The sequence below is a fragment of the Bos taurus genome, chromosome 22, assembly GCF_002263795.3.
Source record: "Bos taurus isolate L1 Dominette 01449 registration number 42190680 breed Hereford chromosome 22, ARS-UCD2.0, whole genome shotgun sequence".
In the NCBI taxonomy this organism is placed as follows: Eukaryota; Metazoa; Chordata; class Mammalia; order Artiodactyla; family Bovidae; genus Bos; species Bos taurus.
In genome coordinates this window covers 37,420,405-37,440,329 of record NC_037349.1, presented here as the reverse complement: position 1 = coordinate 37,440,329, position 19,925 = coordinate 37,420,405, and the positions used below count along the sequence as shown (strand labels likewise).

At 45.5% G+C, this 19,925-nt stretch overlaps 2 protein-coding genes across 16 annotated transcripts in view; one reads left to right on the top strand and one right to left on the bottom strand.

Annotated features, from left to right (window-relative positions):
- The window catches only part of ATXN7 (ataxin 7), a 167,943-nt gene extending 164,069 nt beyond the window's left edge, over positions 1-3,874 (top strand). For 8 of the 14 annotated variants that reach the window (XM_059880155.1, XM_059880157.1, XM_024983197.2 and 5 more), the window contains 2 exons: positions 241-358; positions 456-3,874. The gene's annotated coding sequence lies outside the window, so the exon portion shown is untranslated. Of the gene's footprint in view, positions 1-240 lie in introns of all 14 variants that reach the window. The other 6 variants (XM_059880150.1, XM_059880147.1, XM_059880153.1 and 3 more) reach the window with 6 other exon arrangements.
- On the bottom strand, positions 1,020-19,632 carry PSMD6 (proteasome 26S subunit, non-ATPase 6). 2 transcript variants are annotated; one of them, XM_059879787.1, is made up of 8 exons: positions 19,231-19,434; positions 18,558-18,763; positions 15,740-15,885; positions 15,263-15,482; positions 15,046-15,154; positions 4,669-4,837; positions 1,360-1,437; positions 1,020-1,222 (listed from the first exon to the last, which is right to left on the bottom strand). In XM_059879787.1, the coding sequence occupies exons 2-8, from the start codon at positions 18,759-18,761 to the stop codon at positions 1,126-1,128; spliced, it is 1,023 nt and encodes a 340-aa protein (XP_059735770.1). In that variant the 5' UTR covers positions 18,762-18,763; positions 19,231-19,434; the 3' UTR covers positions 1,020-1,125.
- Positions 19,633-19,925: the final 293 nt, after the last annotated feature.

The following is a 19,925-nucleotide window of genomic DNA, read 5'->3' as shown; positions in this document are numbered from 1 at the left end:
ATCTTGCGCTAGGAATGAACAGCATTTCTTTCTTTTTTATTTAGTGTCTCTTACCTATTACCCTCCTCTAATTTTAGGTGGTAGGGCTAAAATGGTTAAAAAAAAAAGCCAACATCCAGCCTACATTTCAGTTGAAATGCTTTGCTCTGTGATCACGTCAGTCTAGGTGGTTTTATAGCGGGGAGTTGAGGGAAAGTTATTTTAAGAAACTGACATTTTAATGGTACTTTTCCCCTCTAGCATGAACTGCAATGAGGTAACTGGCTGAAAACGAATCCTCCAGAAGGACCGCAATGAGTGATGCCTGTGTTGGCCTTAACGGACAGCACTGATCCTATGGTTGTGGATTTTGTTAAGGGTACTTACATTTCCAGTTTCTTGAAGAAATTAGTGATCCAAGTTGGTAAGGTTTTTAGTAGCCTCTCACCCATGCTTCTCTCCCCTTGATTTTACAGTAAAATGCTGTTGCGATTCTCTTGCTCTAGCAAAACTGCTCTTATCAAGATGAGCCTTCAGCCAGCCTGGACGCACTCAATGAGCAACTCCCGCTGTCTCCACAGGCGTTCCACAGCAGCCAGCTCCGGGCCGTGCTGACACTCACACGGTGAGGCGGCCTGGCCACTCCTCTGCTGAAAGCCTCCAGTGCCTCTCTTCCCCTCAGTAGGGGTGTAGATGGTCTCTCCTTCCTCTTTATTTATAATCACCTCCCTGGAGAGGCTTCTATGACACCCGACAGCAGAGAGCTCTTCACGGCCTACTCATTTCACCGCCACCTTTACCGGGTTTTAGGTTTCTTTTTCCATGGCACTTAACCCCCTCTGATTCCCTAAGTGGGAAAAGATTCCCCTATGCTGTATGTTTTAATGCCATCTCTTACTTTTGTTTTATTGAAGGGTCAGGATTTGAACTCAGGTAGTCTCTGTAAGTATTATACCATAAACCAAAGATTCAGAGGATGTAAATGTGGTATTACTGGACCCCATCCTTAACGCTGTGCATGTATATAAGAAAAAGGTAAGTTGAAAGAAACAATGCAGTATTTATTTTTTACACAGTTCAACTGGGCACAAGTAAGCTATAAAAATTCCCAATAAGCGCTAAAGAAAACCCTTTGTGTATTTGGTTTTACATATTAATTACTCTAGAAAGTTTCTGAACTCTGTTTAATAGCAGGTCTCCTTTCTTGATAGTTTCTTGGTACTGCCAGTTCTTGCTGTCAGGTCTATAAGTAAATCCAGGGAACACACGAGTTAGTTAGCAGTCACAGTAACGATAGCTGCCCTACTTTAAAAAGAAGGCACTCTGTTTTAGGAATGTCCTTTGCTGCAAGTATTACAAATGATACAGAAACTTACGTACCTGTTGGTTTCCACTACTTCATTCACTTTATCTATTTTGCAGTGTAGCCTCCCAGCAGCAATAAACCTGGAGAGTTCCCTAATTGAGAGAGAAGGGAAAAAGCGTTTAGCATTAGCCTTATAGAGAACTGTTAGAAAAATGAATTGCACTAAATACATGATTCAGTTGTCTTTTACTCAAGGTAATATTTGGACACACAGCAGCTGAGCTGACCCCCTTAAGGGGGACAGTTATTGAACACACCCCTCAACAGCAGCGAAGTGGAGACTCTCCGTCTGTCTACCGCCCTGTGACGTGGGGGAAAATGAAACCCTTAGATAGCTACGAGAGCTGCACGAAGACAACTTTTCAGTAATACCGGAGAGAATATGTGGAAAGTTGATGCCTTTAAAATACCTATTTGTAATAGAACTAGGTTGAATTTAGAGATTCATATAAGAGTCCTCCTAATTAAGAAAAATTGTGACAGATGACTCTCCCCGATACTACACCATCTTGCTCCTAGCACAGAAACACCCAAAGTGCCATTTCAAGTTGGTGGGGAAACGTGGCTGAGAATGATGTGAAGGCAGCTTAACTCTCACAAATCCCAGAAACCAGGTAAGGAAAAAAAGATAACTTCTAGCTTCAAAGCGCCACCAGCTTATCTTAAATTAGTAAGAACTCTATGTTTACAGAGCGTGCTCTATTCCTATCCTCATTAAAAATACATTTGATACATTTGATTTAGTCACTACAACAGCCATTCTTTCAACTGTTAGTTTTTGAATCATGTTACTGAGTGGCTTTAGGTAAACTGTGAACATTTTTTTAAAAGCTCACTGGTTCTAAACTCACTTGCGGTCACTTTCCAGGTACTCACACAGCTGCGTCTCCAGACTGCAGCTGCGAAACCCATCTGCACTACTGTTCTGGGTCTGAGGCCCGCAGGGCAAACTACGCAGGCGGACAGCCCCAGCCTTGTGAGTCCTACTGAGATCCACAGGCGAGCTGGGCAAACTCGAGAGAAAGCTAGGACAAGCTGCAGCGAGCAGCACTGCCCAGGCATTGAAAGCAGACTGGGACTCAGCGTGCCCTCTGCCGAGCTAAGACCGCGGGCAGCTGCTGCTTCCCCTGCCCTTCGTTTACGCCCTCGACTCTTGAAGGAGACTCCAGATGCACCACGGTTATCTGTTCCTGCTCATCGCTGCGGCTCTGCCGGCGCACGCCGCCACAGCCGCCCTCCAGTAAGCCAGGCTGGTGCTCCCTCCAGTTGTCTGGGCCACTCCTTCCACCTACGTGCCCTCATTCACCCTAGTTCCTGTAAAAATCTTAGACATGCAATGACATCCACTCTCAAGGCCCCCAAGAGCTATCTCAGCACAGCCTCCTTTCTGAAATGACAAAATTAACTCCTTCCTGCCCTAAATGGGTGCCTAAGTCCCATTCCCTAGATCCAAACTACGCTTTTGTTGTCTCCCTGTGTGCTAATCAAACATACCCCAAGACGACTCATCTTCTCCAAGCCACCCAGATACTGCCTCATATACAGGTGTCCGGTAAGAATGAGCCAAATATTTGCTGTGTAAAGAGAACCTAAAAACCAGAGTTGCATCCTAAGTTCCAGATAAAACACCTACCACCAAAATTATGCAATACAGCCCACGGGTATGGTTTCTAACCTTACATATGTCAGTAACAGATGTGTCTACTCACAGATGGCTTGGTCCTTTTCTCCACCAGTATCTTACTGAGTCTAAGGAAATGGAAAAACGAAGTACAAGTGTTCTTTAAACTTACAGAAAGATTTCACCTAAACTCATTTTATAAGGTAAGAAACAAATTTAAAGCAAGGCGTTTCTAGGTAACACCACAGCTCAGTGTGTGCTTGAAACCTCTGCCTCTCAAGCTGGGCTGAGAACATGAAGGGAAAAACGAAATAATTCAAATACCACATACTGCAGCGTGTCTAACAATACTTCCTACTTTATGCACCTTATCCACAGACAGCTGAGCCTCACCCTGCTCCCACGGAGCAACGAACGGCCTTCTCACCACCATCACACTGTTAAGAAACAGCAAAGAAAGAAGCCAGACCAACGCCCTCTCTCCATGTGCTGCTCACCAGTGAGCTCCTCCAGTACGACCCCATGAGGAACAACTCATCGGCCCTCACCACCAGGCTTTTAACTTCACCAAGAAAACCAAAGCTCCCTGGAGAGCCCAGCCTTTTACTTTGGATGGATAATAAAACTACTCACTGTCTTTTTTCTTTCAAAGGAAGAGAATGAGGAAATTTCTGGCTCCATAATTTGGTTATACTTTGTGTGTTTTACTGATTGTAAATATTACTCTAAACTAACCCATAAATAAATATTCATGTGCATGCCAAGGTGACCGAGGATGAAATGTACTGATGTCTGTAACTGTCTCTGAAGTCGTGAAAAATAAGGTAAAGCAAACACAGTGTTAAAGATTTATACAGCAATTTCTCCATGTTTGAAATTTTTCGTAATAAAACATTAGAAAAAACAAACTGGCTAAACAGAGTATGGTCTTTTAAAAATGAAATGCCTTAGAACTTCATTAGAAACTACTATATAACCACCGTGAGCCACTGCAGACTAATCCTCAAAGCTAACAGTGAAGGACCACTTCTCACGAGATGCCACATGGACAGCTCCCCCTCTGAATATCTACTTCGCCCTGGTTCCCCGCCCCCGTCCCCTTGGTGTGCGAAGACACACCGTTACTTACCCACAGGCTGAACGTCCTCCAGCAGCTCCCAGGGCACCGGGATGACGTAAAGTCCCAGCTCCCCACCCCAGGCCCCGCACACCTATCCACCTGCCCGCCTCCCACTAGGCTGCAGCTGTGCATCTCTCTGCACCAACTGATTATCGCTGCAGACTCACTTCTATCTGAAATGACACACACGTTTTTGTGCATACTTGCCAACTCTCCCCAAAACTAGAATGAAACTCCATGAAGACAGACCTGGAATAATGCCAACCATACAGTAAGGGCTTAGTACCTATTTATCTGATGAACCTTTGAATCGAAGGCTCAAAGTCTTCGATTTTTAGCAACCAAAAAATTGAAGGCATTCTCACAAGAGCTAGGACCTAACGTGAAATGTAAGACAGTGAGCTAAGAGTCACTACTGTCGTAGCAGAGTGGATCTCCAAGGCGTAACAGAGACCACTTTGCTACCACAGCACCAAAGCAGAAACACACAAGGAGAAAGTGTGCGAGTGGAGACAGTGTACAAGTTTACACATTCAAAGGTATAACTGTAGAGTAAATTAACACGATGCTGTTCAGACTTACTGATCAATGAACTCCACACCAACACCAAAAGCTTCTGCCATATAGCCCAGGGTTAATGACCTGTACGATTCCAGCAGCTGGCTGTACGCATGAATTCGCATTTCTCTTACGTAGTATCGATAATGAGGCGCAAAAAGCCAGTCCTTTTTCATTTCCTGTTCCACAATAGCTGCAATGAATAAGATGACAAATTATAACAACCTCCCTTTGGATAAACTGGTAAACTAGAAGGCGGATTTATAACATGATAAAAATTACTAGCCTTGATCTATAAAGTGTACATAGAATATTAACGAGCAATCCACAGAAGTACGATCATTTTCCTGAATAATAGTACCTATCACCATTCTAAGTAATGAGCATGTGGTGGGAAACCACAAGATAAGGTCTCTGCTGCCACAGCAACTCAGTTTCCAAGGGGAAGAAGAGAGAAATGAACAAACAAGGCAGCCTCCCAGAATAAAAACAAGCTCCATGAAAATAAAACTTGAATAGTGACCGAAGACTTAGAGCAACACAGACGCAGCAGGCAGAGCCCGGCTCAGCCCTGGAACAGAGAGGAGGGCGGGTTCAGAGGGTAGCAGGGGGACAGCTATGCAGACAGGGAAGGTGAGCAAGGAGTCTAGCGTATACTTATTTCTGGCTAGAATAGATAAAAATCCTTGGAGAATTTCTCCTTTTTTGAGTTTTTGGGTGGGGTGGGGAGAGATTCAAACGTTACACTTTGGCGAGGTGGAGATGGACTCTCCTACTAATATCCAGGTTGAAGATCCCAAGGCCTGAGTCTGGTGCTCGCTGGCAGGTTTGGGGCTGGAGACTCACGTTTGGAAATCCCTGCCATCCATGTGTACTTGATAACAGAATACAGGTAGAGAGAAGGGCAATGACAGCGCCCAGGCCAGTTAGCCACTGAAAGGCCTAACAAAGGATGAGGCACAGCCGGAGAAAATACAGAATTCAATACACTGACGTACTAAGGTGCTGAAGAAAGGTTAACTGGCAGTTCCAAGGAGGTCCGCCTATTAGATCTGCCGCTACGTATACAGTGTCCAACGCATGCTGCTGCTAAGTCGCTTCAGTCGTGTCCAACTCTGTGCAACCCCACAGACGGCAGCCCACCAGGCTCCCCCGCCCTGGGATTCTCCAGGCAAGAACACTGGAGTGGGTTGCCATTTCCTTCTCCCACGCATGAGAGACACTTAAAAATACTTACTGACCCAATGCCCACCTATATGTACGGAGACATGAAGAAATACTCGTTATATTTTAGGGAAAAAGGTACTTAAAAATCCTAAAAAGCTACTTAGAAACCTGTGTGTAAAATACACCTACGTGTATTTAATGGTGCTTCGTGCCTGTGTCTCTGGACACAAATGCCCTTGGAACCTGAGCTCAGCGGTTGCCTCAAGAGAAAGAGCCCAGGCAAGCCAAGGATAGAGCGCCTCTTTCTTCTTTATGTGATACATTAGAAAATTTTCCACATATACAGAAAACCTCAGGGTTTTGGGGTGACTGCTACTTTCCAATTTTCCAAGTATGTAATGACCAGAAGTTCTGGGAGGATATATAACTATCTTAAAATGATTCTGGAACAATTCTGTGTAATTTGTAATATGAATTTGGACATTAAGACTTTCTCACCTCGGTTTATTTGTAAACTTCTGAAAACTAGGTTTTACCTAGAAAAGGATGTTACTTCCTCTTTCAAGTAAAATATTTCAAAGTACACAGTCTATGAATACTTAGCAAAGCAAAAAAGCTTATTACAAAGCCAAATAAATGCTACATATCTCACTACGCAGGAGCAGACGGTAAATGATACAATGGTAACTTGTCAAAAGATTCACCTGTCTGTCCTTTGCGTTTAAAATGCCTGGGAAATGGAGGGCGGTCCCAGGCCTGGCCCCGCCGTCCCAGGGGTGCCCAAGGGCCGCTCTGCCTGCACCCCGCCTGCAGGTTGAGTAGGCAGCAGACTGTGACACACACGCATCGAAATGCTACTCGGCAGGAAAACACAATGAGCCACTGCAAAGAAATGGCAGTAACATGGGCTTTAGTGCAAGAAACGTACTGGGCGCACCACGGGGCTAGTAGTCGGCAGCATGGTGCTGACAGACAGGTCAACGGACCACGAAAGCAAGTCCAGAAATAAACAGACACCTATGCCCAGTTAATCTATGACAAAGGCGGCAAGAACATACAATGGAGAAAAGACCGTCTCTTCAGTAAGTGCTGCTGGACAGCTCCATGTGACAGGATGAAACTGGAACCTTCCCTAACACCACACACGAAAATAAACAAAATGGATCAAAGACCTAAATGTAGGAAAACAGAACACTCTCTGACATAAATCACAGCAATGTCTTTTTTGATGACCTCCTAGAGTAAAAAATAAACAGGAGTTAATTAAAAGCTCCTTCACCTCAAAAAACCACAGAATGAAAAGACAACCCAAAGAATGGGAGACATTTGCAAACAAAGCAACCTACAAGGACTTAATCTCCACAGCACACCAACAGCTCTTGCAGCCCTCGGTCAAAAACCAAACCACCCAATCACAAAACGGGCAGGATTTCCCTGGTGGGCCACGGTTAAGACTCTGTGCTCTCAATGTAGGGGCAAGCCTTTGACCCCTGGTCACAGAAGATCCCACATGCCTAGCAGCTAAAAAAGAAAAAATGGGGGCAGAAGATCTAAATAGACATTTCTCAGGGGAAGAAATACAGATGGCCACGAGGCACAAGAAACATCTGTAATTATCAGAGAAATGCAATCAGAACTACAATAAGGCATCACCTCACCATGATCTGAATGGCCATCATCAAAATGTCTACAATAAATGCTGAAGAGGGTATGGAGGAAAGGGAACCTTTTTACACTGTTGGTGGGAATGTAAACTAGCAACAACCACTATGGAGCAGGATATGGGCTTCACTGAAAAACTAAACAGAGAACTACCACATAATCCAGCAGTTCCCCTCGTGGGCATATATATGTGGAGAAAGCCATAATCGGAAAAGATACATGCACCCCAATGCTCACAGCAGCACTTTACAACAGGCAGGACAGGGAAGCAACCTGTCAGCGGAGGAACAGATACATATGAGTACATACACATAATGGAATGTTCCTTCAGCCACAAAAAAGAATGAACTCATGCCTTCACCAGCAACGTGGATGGACCTGGAGATGATCACACTAAGTGAAGGAAGTCAGAGGGACAAAAAGCCTATGATATCACTTATGGGTAGAATATCAAAGTCCATACAAAGGACCTCATTCACAAAACACAAAGACGCACACACTTTGATAACTAGGACAAACTTCTGGTTACCAAAGGGGAAAGGTGTGTTGGGGGAGGGGAGGCATACATTAGGAGGCTGGGGTTTACACACACACAGTAATATATTACATGTATTTTACAAACAGATAACTGACAAGGACCTACTGTATAAGAGAACTCAACACTGTAATAACTAGACAGGAGAAGAATCTGAAGAAGCATACACATATGTATCATGTAACTGAATCAGTTTGCTTCATACCAAAAACACCACTGGGTAAATCAACTCTACTCCAGCACACAAAAAGTACTTAAATTTAAAAAGAAAAGAGATGTCCATGGTATTACCTGCAGGCCTGGGTGACCCGGGATGCGGTCACATTCCTGGAGCCTGAGCAGCCTGTTGCCAAGGCAGCGCTGGGGTGGAGCTGAGGGAATGGGGGAGACGTGCCTGCAATGGAGTCCCCCTCCCCTGGACCCTCAGTGCCTGGTCCCCTGTGAATGGGACCCCAATCTCCAGATCTAGGGGGGGCCCTCCGAGAGCTCAGTCAAGACTAGAACACCCAGATTACGGTCGAGCCGCCGGGTAGGAAGAGCTTTGACCTGTCACCTGGTCTCCAAGTCTCCCAGTGGTGAGGCTCCCACCAGCAGCTTCCCTCCTTGGAGTTGCCCTACCCAAGTACTACAGCACCCTCAGGAGCACAGTTCACGGAGGTCTTGGGATTTTGGGGAGTACAGGAGAAGGGGGAAAAAGTCAAAAGACCCGAGCCCTCGCACATTCCACTCTAATCTACAACCCCGGAACACAACTTTCTCTAGGGCTCCGATTGCCCAAGAAACTGGAGGGGGGCATGGAGGACCGCTGCCGCCTTGTGGACGTTTCCTGTAACAACAACCTGAAAACCGGTTAACAGATACCAAGGGACGCTTTCATGCAAAGACCGGCACAATCAAAGGCAGAAACGGTATGGACCTAACATAAGCAGAAGACATTAAGAAGAGGCGGCAAGAATATACAGAAGAACTATACAAAAAGATCTTAATGACCCAGATAACCACGATAGTGAGATCACTCACCTAGAACCAGACGTCCTAGAGTGTGAAGTCAAGTGGGCCTTTAGGAAGCATCACTATGAACAGACTAGTGGAGGTGATGGAATTCCAACTGAGCTATTTCAAATCCTACAAGATGATGCTGTCAAAGTGCTACACTGAATACGCCAGCAAATTTGGAAAACTTAACAGTGGCCACAGGACTGGAACAGGTCAGTTTTCATTCCAATCCCAAAGAGAGGCAATGCCAAAGAATGCTCCAACTACCGCACAGTTGTACTCATCTCACACGCTAGCAAGGTAATGCTCAAAATCCTTCAAAGTCGGTTTCAGCAGTATGTGAACTGAGAACTTTCAGATGCACAAGCTGAGTTTAGAAAAGGCAGAGGAACCAGAGATCAAATTGCCAACATTCGCTGGATCATAGAGAAAGTAAGGGAATTCCAGAAAAACATCTACTTCTGCTTCACTGACTATGCTAAAGTCTTTGACTGTGTGGATCACAACAAACTGCAGAACATTCTTAAAGAGATGGGAATACCAGACCTCCTTAGCTGTCTCCTGAGGAACCTGTATGCAAACCAAGAACAAACAGTTAGAACCTTACATGGAATGACTGACTTGTTCAAAACTGGGAAAGGAGTATGACAAGGCTGTACACTGTCACCTGTTTATTTAACTTACATGCAGAGTACATCATGCGAAATGCCGCACCGGATCAACCACCAGCAGGACCAAGATATCCAGGAGAAATATAAACGACTTCAGATATGCAGATGGTACCACTCTAATGGCAGAAAGTAAAGAGGAAGTAAAAAGCCTCCTGATAAGGGTGAAACAGCAGAGTGACAAAGATGGCTTAAAATTCAACATTTAAAAAAACTACAATGATGGCACTGGGTGCCATCACTTCATGTCAAATAAAAGGGGGAAAAGTGGAAACAGTGACAGACTTTATTTTCTTGGGCTCCAAAATCACTGTGGATGGTGACTGCAGCTATGAAATTAAAAGATGCTTGCTCCTTGGAAGGAAAGCTATGACAAACCTATATTAAAAATCACAGACATCACTTTGCCAACAAAGGTGTGTATGATCAAAGATATGCTTTTTCCAGTATTCATGTACGGATGTGAAAGTTGGAACCATAAAGAAGGCTGAGCACCAAAGAATTGATGCTTTAGAACTGTGGTGCTGGAGAAGACTCTTGAGAGTCCTTTGGACAGCAAGGAGATTAAACCAGTCAATCCTAAAGGAAACCAACTCTGAATATTCATTGGAAAGACTAATGTTGAAGCTCCAATACTTTGGCCACCTGATGTGAAGAGCTGACTCATTGGAAAAGACCCTGATACTGGGAAAGACTGAAGACAGGAGAAGGGGGCGACAAAGGAGGAGATGGTTGGATGGAATCACCAACTCAATGGACATGAGTTTGAGCAAACTCCAGGAGATGGTGATGGACAGGGAAATGTGGTGTGGTACAGTCCATGGGGTGGCAAAGAGTCACACATGATTTAGCAACTGAACAACAATATGTAAAATAGGTAATTCACAAGGACCTAATAAATAACACAGGGAACTCTACTTAACACTCTGTAATAACCTAGATAGGAAAAGAATATGAAGAGGAATACATGTACGTATCTCTGTAACTGAACCAGGTTGCTTAACACCAAAAACAAACACCACTGTGTAAATTATCTCTACTCCAGTATACAATAAAAATAGAATTTAAAAAGAAAACAACAGAAATATCAACAGTATTCCCCTCAGGCCCGGGGACCTGGGCTGCAGTCACACCCCTGAAGCCTGAGCAGCCTTGGGACCCAAGGCTGGACTGGGCTGGGGCTGAGGGAGCTAGGGAGGATGTACCAGCAAATGAGCCCCGTCTGGACCCTGAGTGCCTGGTCCCCTGTGGATGGGACCCCAATTTCCAGATCCAGGCGGGCCCTCCTAGAGCTCAACCACGCCTAGTGCACCCCAGAATGGTGGACCCTCTGGGCTGAAAGAGCTCTCAATGTCACCTGGTCTCTAAGTCTCCTGGGGGTGCGGTTCCTACCGCCAGCCTCCTTCCTGAGTTACCCCACCTAAGTACCATAGCACCCTCAGCAGGGCAGGTTGGGGAAGGCTTGAGATTTCTCTTGGGGGGGGGTGGGGGGTGCAGCATAAGGGGGAAGTCATGAGACCAGAACTGTGGTGCATTGCACTTTTATCAAAAACCCTGGAACACGACTTTTCTCCAGGGCTCTGATTGCCCAAGGAACCCGAGAGGGGCGTGAAGAAGTGCTGCCACCATGTGGACATTTCCCACAACAACACCTGAAAACAAGCCAGAAGAAAAGCCGCTCAGGTGCCTGATTCTCTGCGACCCCATGGACTATACAGTCTATGGAATTCTCCAAGCCAGAATACTGGAGTGGGTAGATGCTCCCTTCTCCAGGGGATCTTCCCAACCCAGGGATCAATCTCAGGTCTCCCACATTGCAGGCTGATTCCTTACCAGCTGAGCCACCTGGCAAGCCCAGCGCATACTGGCAACTCTTCAAATTCACAAGGCCTGCTGGGCTGTAAAGGACACCTGCCCTTTAAGCAATGGCCTAGGGCAGGTAATCAAAAAACAATTCAAAGCATGCTGGACCTTCAACAAGTCAATCTTAAGCGATCAGCTTAAGATAAACGCTGCCTTTCCCCCCCACCCTTTTCTGAAAGCACATGAAAATATGCTCCATATTGCTAATTATTCAAGAAATAATTAGCACCAGTCTGACTGGTCATCATCAAAAAGACTACGAACAGCAGTGTGGGGAAGAAGCATACACGTGTTCGGATGCCAGAGCTGCTCTGCTGTGAACCTGAAACAGTCACATCTTAGTCATCAGTTCAACTCCAAAATCAAGTAAAAAGCTTAAAAAAAAAAAAAAAAAAAAACCGACTACAAACAGTAAATGTGGGAGAGAGCACGGAGAATAGGGAACCTGCCTATGCTTTCGGGGCACAATGGAAACTGCTAACAGTCACCAGAAGGGACACATGGAGGTTCCTTAAAGAAACTAAACACAGGCTGCCCATGACCTGCTCTCACTCCTGGCCTTGAGGTGGAGAAAAGCCTCACTTCAGAAAGACACGTGCACCCAGCATTCACTGCAGCACCATTTACACTAGCAACCAGTCCATCCTAAAGGAGATCAGTCCTGGGTGTTCTTTGGAAGGACTGATGCTGAAGCTGAAACTCCAGTCCTTTGGCCACCTCATGCGAAGAGTTGACTCACTGGAAAAGACTCTGATGCTGGGAGGGATTGGGGGCAGGAGGAGAAGGGGACGACAGCGGATGAGATGGCTGGATGGCATCACTGACTCGATGGCCGTGAGTCTGAGTGAACTCCGGGAGTTGGTGATGGACAGGGAGGCCTGGCGTGCTGCGATTCATGGGGTCGCAAAGAGTCGGACACGACTGAGCGACTGGACTGAACTCAACAGGAAGCACCCAAAAGCTCCAGGGAAGATGGATGGCTCAAGCGAGCGTTTCATACATGTACAATGAAGTATGACTCAGCCGAAGAAAAGGGTGAGTTAATGTCATTTCCAGCAGCATGCATAGCCCTGGTGATGATCACAGTAAGCGAAGGAAGTCAGACAAAGAACGACAAAAAGCCTATGAGATCACTTACTGGTCTAGTCTACAGACTGATGAACATGAACTCATTCACAAAACAGAAACAGACGCAAGAGACTTAGCATAGACACTTCTGGTTACCAAAGGGAAGGGGGGGTTGGATAAACCAGGAGCTTGGGAAGAACACACACACTATTGTAAGACAGTACATCAACAAGGGCTGCTGGACAGCACGGGCAGCGCTGCTCAGTATTCTGAGATAAGCCGTATGAGCAAAGAATAAACAAAGAGTGAATATGTGTGTGACTGAGTCACTCTGCTGTGCCGCTGAAACTAACACAACGCTGTAAACCAACTACACTCCAATGAAGTTTTTTTTTAATTTTTAAATATCTGGGAAATGAGTAAATTTGGTACATATCCCAAGTGTCTCAAATTACAGACACTTTCACGAAGCACTTAATGACACAGACAGGCACTGTGCTCGTGTCAAGATCATTACAAAGAAAAAAAAAGTAAGGTCTGCTCCTAATAACTCTGGGTAGCAGTAGAGAAAAACTGTAATAAAGCATCCCAGAATAATTTGTTTTCAAAACAAGGCATATGTCCAATAAACACATGGAGATATTCAAAACCATCATGTATCACTGCACCCACTAAGATGCCTATAATCAAAAAAAACACACGATTAACATGTATTATGGTGGGGGCTGGGGGGATGGGACTGGGACTCACACGCTGCTGGTGGTAAAACGGCGTAGCTGCTCTAGAGAACAGTCTGGCAGTTTCTCAAACAGTTTCTCAAATAGTTACCATATGACCCAGCCATTCCATTACTAGGTATACACCCAGGAGAAAGTATACACTGTGTCCATACGAAAACTTGTATATAAACATTCATTACAACACTGTTTATGATAACGTCCATCACCTGATAAATGGATAAGTAAAACCCTGTCTCCATGCAGCGGTGTGTCACTCAGCTGTAAACTGAATGAAGCTCTGCTCTAGGCTACAGCACAGGTGACAGCAAAAGCATGCTGGCAGAAGGAGCCGAGCACGAGGCTCTGTGTAAACCCATTTATGCGCCATGTCCGAAATAAGCAAATCCATGGAGACAGAAAGACCAGAGGCTGCGAACAGGAAGGGGAGGTGACTGCCGATGGGTACAGAGCATCTTTTGGGTGATGAAGATGTTCTGCAAGCACTGGTGTGGTTGCACACCTTGTCAATAGATGGGGCATGAAATAAGAGCACCAGGAACGCAGACAAAGGGTTTATTAAAAACCTCTTCGGCCAAAGGAATAAGGAGAAAGCTCCACATTTGAGCAGAATACAGACCATGGGATCCATAGCCATAAAAAAGGGAGAAGGGCAATTCCACACTTCCAACTGTGTGGGCCAACATGAGAAGATAGGACCACACAGGTCCTTCCACACCTTCCCTGTTCCCACGCTGCCTAAAAGGGAGTATGAATCCCCATGGGGTTTCCCAGGTGGCTCAGTGGTGAAGAATCCACCTGCCAATGCAGGAGACACAGGTTCGATCCCTGGGTTGGAAAGATCCTGTGGAGGATGAAATTGCAACCTACTCCAGAATTCTTGCCTGAAAAATCCCATGGACAGAAAGAGCCTGGCAGGCTACAGTCCATGGAGGTGCAGAGTCAGATGTGACTGAGCACAGACACGTGAATTCCCACAAGGCAGCCGAACTTTCTAGGCATGGAGAAAGCACGCCATAAGCACTGGGCCAACACCCACTTCGAAAGTAAAAGATCATCATTTGGAGTCCTCCTTTCCCAAGTTTTGTAAATGCTGCCTATTTATATTAACCAAATACCTTCCGAAACTTGCAGCAGACAAGAGAATTATCAATGCCAAGTTGTTTTAAGTTTTAGGAAAATCTGGGAAGGAACCCTGGGTTGAACACCACAAACACATTCAACACATTTTCTCAACCAACATCCCTTGAAAATGATTTGCAAATCAGCACAAAGACTCAGCTAATGCACAGCTAACTCAATTGAAAGGAGAGTCAAATTCCCATACATCAGTCGCCAAAACACTCAATGCTTAGAACCACTTGCTCACTCGTGCTCAGGGGTCAGGCATACTTCCTCGGCAGAGAACCAGACAGCTGATCTCTCTAGCTGGTGAGGCCGCAGAACTGTCATGCATTTTTCTGTGTTCTGTTTTGTTAAATAATCCTTTAAAAAATGTAACGATCAGTCTTACCTTGTGGACCACACAAAAAGATATTTGATCAGCGTCTAACAAGAATGGACAAAGATTAGGCACGCTGACCAAAGAACAACAGCTATCTCTGCACACTGTATTTTTCATATATGTGAAAAATCATCTAAGGTTGTCCACAGACAGAGTGAGGAATAAGATAAAGACAGCCCGAACGAACAACTCTATCCTTACCTAACGACTGGAAGAAAACAGAGTAACGGCATTCGTAGAGTGAAAACAGGTACTGGCGGACGGCCGGCAGGCTGTGCAGCACCTCGAGGATCTCTGCCCCTTTAATCACCTAGGGGTTTTTCAAAGAACAAATGTATGCTTCAATGATTATGGTTTATTTATTCTGGAAAAGCATGGTGTATTCTCTAAACATGAGTATCAAAGACTCAGTCGTTACCTTTTCCCTGAGATCCGGTCTTTCTAAGGCAATCATGCTGACATAGACGGTGTAAGTCACAAAGGTTTTATAATCCATGAGTTCATAGGATGTAAATGTTGAAACTGTGTCAAGGAAGAGTTCAGCTGCCTGTTTGAAATCACGAATAGCTACACAATAAAGACCTTGATATACTTTTAGGCGGTTCCTCCGGTCCCAATCTCCTCCTTCCTCTATCAAGCTATAAAATTAAAACAAAAGTCATAATCTGGAAATAAACAGTGCTTTTTGCAAGCTTTGTATTATTATGAAAGAGAGAACAACTTGTCACAACTTAAACCAAAAAGTAATATATAAAGAGAATAGTTTCCTAAATAAGTACATTAATTATTTGACCAAGTGTACTAGTTGGAAACAAAAGAAACAGATTTCTTCTATCAATTTCTTATTCATCGCATCGTAACTTAGAGGGAATATACCCCCACCACTAAAACGTACCTTTTGGCCTTTTCTGTATTTCGAGTGATGAGGTCATTATCCATGTAAAATAAACCAATTCTAAGGAGATAGAACACAATATCCAGTCGGTGACCCAGCGCCACGGTTTTGTCATAGGTCCTGCGAAAGGCTGTCAGAGCACCTTCCTGTCAAGAGAACAAGGCGAACAGGTGAGAAAAGGTTAAATGTTTTGAAACCTACAGCTGTCTAGGATTTTCTAAGCAAAAAGTGGGAGGAGAGGTAGGCGTGGAGACAGAAGAGTATGGCCATGAGATGGTAACTGTTGAAGCTGGGTGGTTACTATTCTCTCCACGTGTATAAAGTGTAAGAAATACATCAAATGTGTCTAAGCATATACTTATATTCTAGGGGGAAAAAACACATTCATAACTTATTCACCATTGTTTGAGTATTCTTCTTTGTTCTATATATTCAATATTTTTCCTCTAACAATTACAATACGCTACTTTTACTTTCCTGTAAATGATCAATCCTAACAACTAAAGAGTATTAAAAAATTTTACCTTAATCACTTAGAATGCAACTGATTATTTAAATATACAATTCCATCTCAAATCATTGTGGAATAAAATGTTTTCATTGCTTTAAAAATATGAATATGTGGGACTTCCCTGGTGGTCCAGTTAGGATTAAGACTCTGCATTCCCACTGCTGCGGGTATGGGTTCAACCCCCAGCTGAGAAACTAAGATCCCACATGCTGTGTGACGTGGCCAGAAAAACCAAAAACAAAAAACAAAAAAGAAAAAAAGAAGAAAGAAAACGACGTGAGCCTGTGACATCTTGTTTTATGAGAAAATAGGGAAGACCAATGAGATCATGTCAAAAGGACAAAGAAACCATCTTAAAGGAACTTACACTAACAAATCTATAACAAACTGACCAGCAAAAATAATAATGACTATAATCAATACAGTACAGTGAGAAAAATCCACCAAGTCGATCATTTAGTAAATAAAATAAAATATTAAAAACAAAGTAGGGCTTCCCTGGTGGCGCAGTGGTAGGATCCACCTGCCAATGCTGGAGACACGGGTTCGATCCCTGGTCTGGGAGGATCCACGTGTGCCACAGGGCAGCTAGCCCAGTGCGACACGACTGCTGAGGCGGAGAGCCCTGGAGTCCACGCTCCTCCAGAGAAGCCACCACAACAAGAGGTAGCCCCTGCTCGCTGCAACTCGAGAAAGCCGCACACAGCAGCAAAGATGCAGCATGCCAACAGTAAATAAAGGTTAGACAAACAACAAACGGAGGAACGAGGAAAACTCCTCATTTTAGAAGAATGCTATTGCATAGACATGGACAATGTTATTAGAAGACCACCAATGGACAAAATGTGGATTCCAGCGTATCCTTGTTGAAATTCCTCAAGGCCTGAATCAAAAGCTTGACATTTCTCATTCATTCATAATACTGCATCCTGTTCAAACTATATTAGCTATATTTTAAACTGTTCTGTACTTTTCAACTTTTACAATAACCAGATCTTAAATCTATAGTCAGCAGGAAAAAAATAAACTTGTTTTAAATTTAAATCAAATAATAAATAACAGTTCAGATCACTTAACATTTCAGCACTTTGCCAAGGTACTAGTCTAACTCCTGTGCCCCTGGGAACTATCATTATTCCTATTTAATAGCTGAGGAAACTCATCCAGTTAAGTAAATCATGATTACTGAAGCCAGAAACAGAACTCAGGCAATCTGATCCAAGAGTCCACAGTACTCAATTTTTTAAAGTTAATGCCATGTTATCCATTATCTCAACACTTCAGGGTACACTGCTTACAGTCAAGGACATCCAAAGCCCATCCTCTTAACCACTATTATACAACAACTAGGTTAAAAAATTTAAAAGACCCAATACTTGCAGGTGCCCCTCTTACGCCGATAGCATAAGTTAGGTTGGCTGCTGGGCTGAAGAACAGTCACAGATACTAAGACAAGGACTGTTTTCTGTCCCTGAGATTTCATCTCAGGGTACACGCTGGAGAGACACAAGCATATGTACACAGAGGCACACACAAGCACAGTTTTACAGCAGCAGCTTATCTTAGTAAAAAACAGCTGAAAACACCACAGGGGGCCAACCACTGAATAGTTAAATAAAGCACAGCATCACCCTGCTACAACGGACTACTAACCAGCAGTCAACCAGAATGAGCAAGAGCTAAGCACTAACATGGACGGTCACCCAGACAGAATTTTGAAAGAAAAAGTAAACAGCACAGCATGAGTACACTTCGATACACTTTAAAACAACCCTTTTAAACCAATACTGCCCAATTTCTACAAGTGCCTACACGTGACTACAAACGTACAATAAGAGAATTAAAAAGATAATCTCTCAGGAGGCAGAAAAAAAGAAAGAGCAAATAAAACTTCAGCATTAACCCTAAGATTTTAGTTTCTTACAAACAGACAATTACTTGCGTAAAGCACTGGTTCTGGGAAGCACCAGAACCAGTGCTTCCCAACCAAGACAAGCTACAAAAATAAACGACGGAAACATCCAAGTTTGGCAACATCAGCAGACACGCATGTCCGCACACGCACTTCTCTGAATCACAAGGAGAGACGGGGAAGAATACACACCTGGCTGCTGTCTGGGGGGCCGAGGAGAGAACAGTGTAGCAAGAAAACCATTAACTTTTTCTTCGTTCATTTCTGCACTATTCACTAGTTCAGGTAAGCAGATTACCTGTGCAGTTTTGGGAAGAGGGTACTTAATGTTTAAAATGGGACCCTGAACAGTGCCCACTTCAGGCTACACACACAGGAGAGACCACCTCACCCACCTTGTCGCCTATCCGGCAGAGGTACTCCGCCTTTGCCATCATCGCGTCTCGGATTTCGCTCTCCCCCAGATTCTTCTCTGCATCCTCCAGCTCCTCATCCAAACGTTTCAACTCGTCTTCGTTCGCCTTCTTCATTTTGTTGAGCAGGTCCACGTCCATCTGCCACTCCAGGGACTTGCACAAGGCTTCGTAATAAGGAGCCATGTCTGAGAGAGAGCAAGAGGGGTGTGACTTAGGCGTGGGCCCCCCTCTCCTGCCCTACAGTGCTTACCCCCATCTTCTTCCTCCCACACAAGCTGTGAGGTCGTCCGCCGGACCCCTGCCCATTAGCAGGAAAGGGCTGGGCACCACGAGGTGCTTGCTACTGGGAGGCCAACATCAGGACCAGGCCTGTCACCGCCGCCCTCTCCTAGGGCCGGGGATAGGGCAACCCTTGGTCTGCCTCTCGGTGGCTGCTGTACTGAGAGAAAGGGCGAGCTTGTTTACAGCCACAAACACCTCAGACCCGTGCACTTAAGGCTATAGCGTCCGCTGCCATCACTACTGGGAAGGGCAAAAGGAACCGATGCCAAGTTTACCCTCCACCGGCAATGCTAACGTCCCCGAGACCAGTCGCTAATGACAATAAGCCCTGTCTCTGGCTCGGTGCTCAACAACTCGGGATACCCCCAACCTGGTCCCAAGGCGGGAGGCGCACAGAGCCGCACACCACTCTGAAAGCCTGGAGGTGCTGAGAAAATGAAAGCCCCGAGGTGCGGATAAGCCAGGTCTGATCTCGGGGTCCCCGTCGGGGTAAACCCCTCAGGCTGGGGAGCGCGGGGCCGCCCGGGCCTAGGCCGCTGACTCGGCGCTCCCGCGGGCCTCACTGTTATCGCGGACGGCTGCCATCAGCTCGTCGCGGACCGCCGCGTCCCCGCGGTGCTCGGGCAGGCTGAGCAGGAAGCGCAGCTGCGCGATGCGCAGGTCCGGGTTCTTGGGCAGACCCTCCTCTTCCAGGTTCTCCAGCGGCATCGCGGCGGCGACAGCAGCGGTTCCGAACAGACGGCAACTCACAGCCGACAACTCAGCCGAGACCGGCGACGGCGGCGGCGACGGCGGAAGTAGGAGGAGACCCCGACTGCACCGGGACGCCTCCAGCCCGGCTTCCGGTCCCAGCTCCGCCTCCGCCCGCAGCGCCCCCTGCTGGACACTCCCGTATATGCCCACCCCGGCCCCGCGGTTTTCCCCGCCTCTCAGTTAGGAGAGTCCCAGGGAGGGTGGTCCCCACCTCCAAAGTTGGATTTCCTGAACCTCTTTCTCCCTCCATTTTTTAGCTATTTCACTTTCCAATCCGTTTGTGATTAATAGAGGCTGGCAATCTTGAGGATT

Coding starts and splice junctions, on each gene's coding strand:
- PSMD6 (XM_059879787.1), bottom strand. CDS start 18,761: ATGGCTCCTTATTACGAAGCCTTGTGCAAGTCCCTGGAGTGGCAGATG. Junction 4,838..15,045: donor TGTTTTCTTCCAGTCGTTAG/GTAAGGATAGAG, acceptor TATTCATTGCAG/CTATTGTGGAACAGGAAATG. Junction 1,438..4,668: donor GGTGTGGAGTTCATTGATCA/GTAAGTCTGAAC, acceptor TCTCTCAATTAG/GGAACTCTCCAGGTTTATTG.